Source organism: Rhea americana, unplaced genomic scaffold (genome assembly GCF_003343005.1).
Source record: "Rhea americana isolate MKP2758 unplaced genomic scaffold, rheAme1 scaffold_133, whole genome shotgun sequence".
NCBI lineage: Eukaryota > Metazoa > Chordata > Aves > Rheiformes > Rheidae > Rhea > Rhea americana.
Window position 1 is genome coordinate 655,323 of NW_028185406.1, and position 8,782 is coordinate 664,104.

Below are 8,782 nucleotides of genomic sequence, written 5' to 3' on the forward strand. Positions count from 1 at the left end.
TTTTTTTTTTTTTAATACAGAAAGCAGAAGCAGAAGGAAGAAAAGGTTCGTGTCCAGCCCACGCTACGTGGAGACCATGCTGGTGGCCGACCAGTCCATGGCCGAGTTCCACGGCAGTGGGCTCAAGCACTATCTCCTGACGCTGCTCTCGGTGGCGGCCAAGCTCTACAAGCATCCCAGCATTCGCAACTCCATCAGCCTGGTCGTAGTGAAAATCATGGTCATTTACGAGGAGCGGAAGGGGCCCGACATATCTTCCAACGCCGCCCTGACTTTGAGGAACTTCTGCAGCTGGCAGAAGCAGCACAACCCGCCCAGCGACCGGCACGCTGAGCACTAYGACACAGCAATCCTCTTCACCAGACAGGTAGGGGGAAAGGGGACCAAATCCTCTGCTGTACCTATTACTCCCCACCCCAGGGGCCCTCCCTATTAGCAGTCCTTTAAAAATTACTCGGAATCAGTCTAGCCACCCTAGGCTCCACTAAGCAGGCTAAACATGAAACGAACCACTTTTTATTTATTCATTTATTTTGCTATTTGTGCTATCTCAGGTGAAGCTCACAATACGTGCAATGTGTTTCTGCCATATATTTTTAGCGGATTTAGTCTGGAAATTATGCATTTTATTTCTGCGTGTAACCCCTGTGTATGTTCCAAAGACAGATTTTTGCCATCATACCCATTGAAGTGCTGAATATTTATGCTCTTTCCATAAGTAAAGGCAACCTGCCAGAGTTGGATTTTTCTTGCCAAGGTTAAGTCTCTGATCTGATTAATAATGAAACTGCCTTTTTCTGCAGGACCTCTGCGGTGCCAAGACATGTGATACTCTTGGGATGGCTGATGTGGGAACAGTTTGTGATCTAAACCGCAGTTGCTCTATCATAGAAGACGATGGTTTGCAGGCTGCCTTTACAACAGCCCACGAACTAGGTAATTTGAAATGAGATTTCTGTTGATTAATTGAAACCAGCCCAATGCCATAAAGTGAAGAACTCCCTAGCTTGCGTCTGGGGCTCGCCCTGGGGGGCTCTGAGCACCTTGGGCTCCCCTGGGAGCAGTCCGAAGGAGCCAAAGCATCCCCTGTGCACCCAGGCTGATCTTTGGAAAGCAAATCCAGCCTACACAGCATTGTCTGCAAGAGCTGAATATTTGACTGTGGTTGCAGAAAAAAGCATGTGTATTAAATTAGCCTATGAGAAGGGCAAAGATGACTTGTAATCTGTTTAAAATTTGGCAGTATTCAGAGCAGGATATTCTTTCAATATTTAAAGACTAGCCTATTATTAGCTCTAGAGTAACATTTAAAATATTATTGGTTATGCATAGGACAGATTTTGTAAAATCAAAATCACAAACTTTTTTTTTTTTTTTTTAAGGCCACGTGTTTAACATGCCTCATGATGATGCAAAGCAGTGTGCTAGTATTAATGGAATAAGCCGGGATTTCCACATGATGGCATCTATGCTTTCCAACCTGGATCGAAGCCAGCCTTGGTCTCCGTGTAGTGCCTACATGATTACAACATTTTTGGATAATGGTCATGGTAAGGTTATTAAGTTTTCCATTCATGTGGCATTTAAGTCCACGTGTTTTGCTGCTTTTTGCTTTTCTTTTTGCTTTTTCTTTTTTCTTTTTCTGCTTTTTTCTTGTGTTTTTTTTTAATGGAGAACTTTCTGCTTTCTGTTAACCTTTTCCATGCTGTCACTAATTTTGTAGGACCCCTGATTTTACATTATTGGTGGCACAAATTGTCTTATGGAATTATTTTACAAAACGAGTTGAGTTCTAGAGATGGAAATACAAATTTCTCTGTAGAAATTAAGCTCACTGACAACATTGGCTGCATTTTTTCCCCTTCCTTTTCAGGTGAGTGTTTGTTGGACAAGCCCCACAAACCAATACAGCTTCCTTCTGACTTGCCTGGCACGTTGTATGATGCCAACAGGCAGTGCCAATTTACATTTGGAGATGAGTCCAAACACTGCCCCGACACAGCCAGTACGTGTACGACCTTGTGGTGTACTGGCACTTCTGGAGGACTGCTTGTGTGCCAAACTAAACACTTCCCTTGGGCAGACGGCACCAGTTGTGGAGATGGGAAATGGTGCATGAATGGCAAGTGTGTGAATAAAACTGAGAAGAAGCATTATGATGTAAGTATTGAGAAAATAGATTATATTCTAGATTGCAGAGTAGCATAAATAATACTTCAGTGCGAGTAATCAAAGCAGATGGACTTAAGGACTTACACAAACTGAGGCAAATAGCGAATAAAACAAGCTTACAGCTTTTTTATAGAACAGGCTTAGCTAAAAATGTGTATTTTTTGCATTTGTTGTATTGCATTGTGGTTTTCTTCCAAATTAACTATTTTTCTGGCCTTGCTTGTCATTCCAGACGCCGGTGCATGGCGGCTGGGGCTCATGGGGGCCCTGGGGCGAGTGCTCCCGGAGCTGTGGCGGTGGGGTGCAATACTCCTTCAGGGAGTGCGACAATCCCGTCCCCAGGAATGGAGGGAAGTACTGCGAAGGGAAGCGGGTACAATACAGATCGTGCAATATCGAGGACTGTCCAGATAACAATGGTAAGCTATTCCCATTTCTTGATGTGGAGGAAGGGAGAAAGACCTTTTCTTGTGAAGAAAGACAATGCAAAGAGGATGATCTCATGTCTACCTGTCTTTCCTCTGCCTGCAGGCAAAACCTTTAGAGAGGAGCAATGTGAAAAGCACAATGAGTTTTCCAAGTCTCCCTTTGGAAGTGGACCTGCAGTGGAATGGACACCAAAGTTTGCTGGTGTCTCTCCAAAGGACAGATGCAAGCTGGTCTGCCGAGCAAAGGGAACAGGATATTTCTTTGTTTTACAGCCAAAGGTATTTCAAAACTATATTTCTTCCATCTAATCATGAAAAGGATTTCTATTTTCTCTACCACTCTGCATAAAGTTAGAGTCAAGGGCAGTGGCTGAAATTATTTTTAAGTTTTCATGTATTTAAGCTAAATTATTCCTTTTCCTCTCTCTGCATGTACAGTCTGATCAGTACAAGCATGCTTCAAATATCCTGGAATGGTTCTTCCAATTATTTCACATATACTGCCTTTTCTACCCACTCCACCCTAGTTTCCTTTCCTCTCCTTCCACCGAGTTGATTACACTGAGATACATTTGGAAACTGTGGAGGTTCTTTGCCAAAACAGCGGCGATTTCTCATACTAGTTACTAATATGCTGACAGCTTAAAATAAACAAGAGGAAAAACACTCATCTTGCATAGCTACTTGAATTTGCTGTCATAAGATGTTGAGAGCCAATAACTACSAGGGTGACGACACAGATGGTGTCTGTAGAGAAGTATTCCTAGAAAGAAAGGATTGATTGGACACCCTTGAAAGAAATTTTGGTCCTTGCACCTCAAGGCCAAGACTACTTTCCCATGAAACCAGCTGGTTTCCCATTTTATTAAAAACCGTCCTCCCTTTATATGAAATTAGTAAAACTCTTTATTTTTATAAAAAATTAGATCATTTTGTTTCTCCTATTGCTGTCGGGCATCATTATGTTGAGAGAGATGAACTAGCACTACATACCTCTGACTAGCTGCCAGCTGCTCTTGTTTCTAGTTCCAAAAGCCTTGAGAATACAGGCGCTGCAGGTCCACCTCCGTCCATATTTTACCTTTCTAATGTGTCTGTATTGTGCAATCTCAAAGAAACGTACATCTTCTAATCAAGCGCCCTACTGCTCTTCCTGTAAAGGTTGTGGACGGTACCCCGTGCAGCCCCGATTCCACCTCGGTCTGTGTCCAGGGGCAGTGCGTGAAGGCTGGCTGTGACCGGATGATAGGCTCCAGTAAGAAGTTTGACAAATGCGGTATCTGCGGTGGCAATGGATCCACTTGCAAGAAAGTCTCTGGCACGCTTGTTAGAGCAAAGTGAGTGTATAACTGTAACTATTGTTTTGTTCCAGTTAACATCTTGTGGGGGTAGCCGTTTGCTTTCCAAGGCATTTAGAGGTTGTCCTTGGAACTAAAATTTGATCGGTCAAAGCTAGTTGGTTGGTTGAGATCCCAGTCAAAGGAAGTCCCTTACGCACGGGCGCGCCTCTACGGTAGCAACGCTGTGGGAGGTGACTTGGCGAATYATGTTAATTCCATTAAGTCCATAGCTTATGGGCTTAGTGCTTCAGCTTCAGATGAAATTCAGCCTTGTGCTGAACAACTGTTTTGCTCTGCTGGGGAAGAGCTGAGGACTCAGCATGTGTGTTTTCTCTCCAGCAGACCCGGCTATCACGACGTGGTCACCATTCCGGCTGGAGCGACCAACATTGAGGTCAAGCAGCGAAAYCACAGGGGTGCCAGACACGACGGCAGCTTCCTCGCTATTAAAGCTGCCGATGGCACGTACATCCTCAATGGCGATTACACCCTGTCGACGCTGGAGCAGGACATCACTTACAAAGGCAGCGTGCTGAGGTACAGCGGCTCCTCTGCCGCCCTGGAGAGGATCCGCAGCTTCAGCCCTCTGAAGGAGCCTCTGACCATCCAGGTCCTCACGGTCGGGGACCTGCCCCAACCTAAGATCAAGTTCACCTATTTTGTAAAGAAGCCTGTGCAGCCTGGCTCCGAGAAGGCTCCCAGTAAAAAGAAAGAGTCTTTTAATGCCATCCGGGAGATCATCTCGTCCGAGTGGGTCATCGAGGAGTGGGGCGAGTGCTCCAAGTCGTGCGGCTCCGGCTGGCAGCGGCGCTCGGTCGAGTGCCGGGACCTGCGGGGGCAGCCGGCCGCGGACTGCGCCAGGGAGCTGAAGCCCAGCGACGTCCGGCCCTGCGCGGACGTGCCTTGCCCGCAGTGGCAGCTGGGGGACTGGTCGCCTTGTTCCAAGACGTGTGGGAAAGGTTTCAAGAAGAGATTGTTAAAATGTATTTCTTACGATGGTAGCGTACTGCCGCAAGAAAGCTGTGAGCCTTCCAAGAAACCGAAACACCTAATAGACTTCTGTAATGTTACGGACTGCAGTTAAATAGTATAAGTTGGGAAAGCTAAAGATTTTTTTTTTTCCTTCAGAACAATGCACTGAAAATAAGAGGGCTAGAGGTGGCACATGTGATTTGTGTCCACATTCATGGGAGGATTCATTGAGGTGGGACAGTGCAAATAATTTTAGTTGGTGTTGCATGGTAAAAATATCCCGCCAACAGCAAATTTGATAGGATAGCAGACCAGTGTCACTAATACGTCTTCAGCAGATAAGGCCCCAGGGCATTATCATTTCCTTTTTTAGTATGTTACAAATTAAACAAAACATAAGCAGTGGCCAAAACATGTTTAAGCAGACATTTGGGGATTGGGTTATTTTTCCCTTCTTTTGAATTTGTATTGTGGTACTGATCAAGTCCCCAGGTTTTTTAAGAGGAGGGACAGAGGAGTGAAAAAGATARCTTAAAATAATTGATCAGGGTTTACCTACCTCATGAAGGGCAAAAAAACAGGATTAGAAAAAAAGGAGCTTTAACTATGTCATTCATGGCTGCTATTAAGAGAATAGTTTTATATAAAAACAAAGCCATATTCTCTACCTGTAAAGCGTAAAAAATAATCAAGAACAGTCAACTCCATAGATGACTAGAATTTTTTTTTTGAAGTGTTTTTATGTCATCCCAATGTGCATGTCCGTTTGTCTCGTCCACCCTGATGCAGTTGTGGTGACATATATAACCCAGAGGCTAGAAAGAGTCGAAATCTTCATGCAGCAGGTAGCGCCTATGAGTAATTGCCTTCAGACTTGATCCTACCATACTGTTACCAAATTCATGGCAGTGAGGGTTTGAGTCATGCTTTCACACTCAGATCTTCTACCTTATGCCAGCCAATAGTAATTATTTGCATTTGGGCAAAAAGAGATCTAACAAATCCCCGCTATGAATGGGAACCTCTCCCATGTGGCCTCTGATAGGTCTGTAGTGCTCAAATCACTGATAAGGCGAGAAGACAAAGCTGAAGGATAGCAGGTCCATCCGCAGCAGTACGCCAACGTTTGCATAATTAAAGTTTGTGCCAGTCCATAGACAATGAGAGAATATGGCTTTCCATATGTATATAGTAAAATATATTGCTATAGATTTTATATACTTTATAAGTATTTTATATTTCTTTGCCTTCTGGGAAGGGTTATAATTTGTAATAAATGCATATAATGAGTGTATTTATTTTTATACTTCTTGTCTAATGTGATCTTCTAAGTTATCGCTTTTTTAAGAGGACATATAACAAGATAGAGTATTTATACAGTATAATATGTTACTAGAGGTAATAAATGAACCCTATAAATTTTGGAAATGGAGCGTCTTTATTTCACTGGAATAAAACTAGTCTATCAAGCAGAAAGAGCTTGGACTCCAAGGCAATGGTTTAAAAAAAGAAAAAAGAAAAAAAAAAGAAAACTTGGCCATATTTTTCAAAAGTAGTGGTAGCTTAGGCTTCTAATTGACTGTGTTAGTTAAGGGGTTTGGAAAACTCTGTGTGTGACGTCATATACCACGTTACAGGGGTAATTTCATATTTTATTACCTAACCACTAACAGGGTGTTCAGCACAGTTGTTTCATCTTTTAAGAAAACTAGAGTGTAACTAGGGTGATGCCACTGACTCTAATAAGGGTTTAGAGAGGGAGTATAACTATCAGTGGTGTTTATAACCAACAAAATATGGACAGAAGTAGCAGTTTTACCTGCTCCACTTAACCTTAACCCTACTGGGAAAGATGCATTTAAAATTCAAAGCCATTAACTAGCAGTCAGATGTTTCCCTCACCAGTTTCTGGAGGGCCTCATGACCATGCTTTTCTAATTAGAAGTACTATATGATTGAACTTTAACGCTGCTGGTAACACGTTTTGTAATGCTGAAATCCATACTAAGCATCAAAAAACTGATTTTTACTTCTTCATTTCTGATCTCATGACCACTGAAGTCGAGGGAAAATCTTCTGTTGAACTCGGTAGGATTTTTGCCATGGAATTTGAGACAACAGTCATATGTGAACATTTTTGGCCTCATGTCATGTAAAAACCTATTAAAGCTTCCTTTGCCAATGTTTGGACTCTGTCTTGCAGAAATAGTTCCCACTTTATTCCATGGATAAAATCCTGGCCCCTTTAAAGCATCTAGAAAAATTTTCATCGCGTCACACTTCATTTGAGTGTTACTTTGTCTTTGACGTGCAAAAATATGGGGAAATAGTTTATTTCTAACGTTATTTAGGAGGGAACCAATCACTTTTTTCTTTTTCCATAAGCACTTTAAGAATATGTACTTCTTAATTTTTTGTATACGTATATATTTTACTACAGCAAGTCAAAAGTCAGGAATATATACATTTGCAAGAGAAAGAAAATGAAATGTGTTTTTATTTTCATTTTCTACTGCTACTTTTTTCCCTTGTAGACTTCATACCCTGCCATGTCACTGTTGGTCAGTGTTGCCTGAAACCCTCGCAGTCGAAGAGCCCGAGGAGCCACAGTTCTGAAACTCCTATAAAATTGGTGAGATCCTCCAGCTTCTGGGTGATGCTGGCTACCCATGTTTGCCTTCATCAACCCAAAAGAAATGTTCAAGTCAGGGCTAAGAAAACAGAGAAAACAACTTCTCCCAGACCTACTCATATCACTTAAAGCCAGCCCAAGGTGCTGGCATAACCTCATTTCTTCCAGCAGCATTTGAGGAGGCTCTTAGGAAAGGAAAATTATGTTTCACAGACACCACACTCCGTTCTGAAGCGAATTTGAATCAAATTAAATGCAGTGAATTCCTTGTTTTTAACAAAAAGCATGAAGTACTCTGTATTTCAAAAATGCCTCGGCCCAAATTACCTAGAATAGATCCATCAGCCCTGTAGTTAACTAGCTCAAAGGAAGAAGCGAGAGGTTGTGAGAGAAGGTAATCTTGTTTGGTATGGTAGAATAAAAAACGATAAAACCAGTAACTTTTTACACTCTTGCAAATGATTGAATAATTGAAGGAGAGTTACTCTAATAAATAGTTGTGATGTAATTACAGCCTATTTTCTGTGATGGCATTCATTTCTTCAGAGTGTAAGCATAGCAACAGCAAAGTCAATTTGTTACTCAAATTTGCAGCTCAGTTGGCCAAGACTGCATTTCTGAGTAGTAGTTTACTGGCTACATTATTTTTCTTTGACCAGTTTATGAATTCTCAGCAGCTGCATCTGTTACACAGTAATATGGTTCTTGAAATTATAACCTATTTCTGACAGAGGCAGGTTATAGAGAACTTGCTCTATATAATACATTAATTAAACAAGGCAATCAAAGAACTGCTCCCTTCCAAAAAGCCATTTAATTATAAGAAAATCAAAAGAGTACTGCTGTGGGTGACCCAGCAAAGGGCGACCTGCAAAAACAGTGGCACAAAGTTTACCTGTGTAGCAGTCAAGATCACATGTCAGTGATCCCCCTGCACTGCATATCCCCCTGCACCACAAATCTGGCAATTTATAGCTTTTATTACAAAGGGCTGATCTGTTAAACGCTTTTTGCGTGAATGTTCCTTATTGTGAGTGGCAATTGCAAAACATTATTATTGGTTCGTAAAATATTGCAAAGTAGAAATGGCCCTGAAGCTTCTGTTGGGACAGATGTGAACATAAGCGYCAGCACTTTCCGCCAGCTGCAGTGCTCTCTTACTGCTGCCTGTTTGCTGAAGGCAAGGCAGCTGGTTACACTGGTGCCCAAATGGGCTTCAAACCTCAAAACTTTTGTTA

The 8,782-nt window shown here is 42.2% G+C and overlaps 1 protein-coding gene across 2 annotated transcripts; it reads left to right on the forward strand.

The window, feature by feature from the left end:
- The first annotated feature begins 6 nt into the window (after positions 1-6).
- On the forward strand, positions 7-7,102 carry ADAMTS1 (ADAM metallopeptidase with thrombospondin type 1 motif 1). Of its 2 annotated transcripts, none has more exons than XM_085297961.1 (8): positions 7-367; positions 804-936; positions 1,383-1,550; positions 1,874-2,160; positions 2,405-2,591; positions 2,704-2,879; positions 3,762-3,937; positions 4,280-7,102. In XM_085297961.1, the coding sequence occupies exons 1-8, from the start codon at positions 77-79 to the stop codon at positions 5,022-5,024; spliced, it is 2,163 nt and encodes a 720-aa protein (XP_085154087.1). In that variant the 5' UTR covers positions 7-76; the 3' UTR covers positions 5,025-7,102. The 2 variants fall into 2 exon arrangements, with proteins under 2 accessions (XP_085154087.1, XP_085154088.1); XM_085297962.1 differs by having other exon boundaries at positions 4,283-7,102.
- Positions 7,103-8,782: the final 1,680 nt, after the last annotated feature.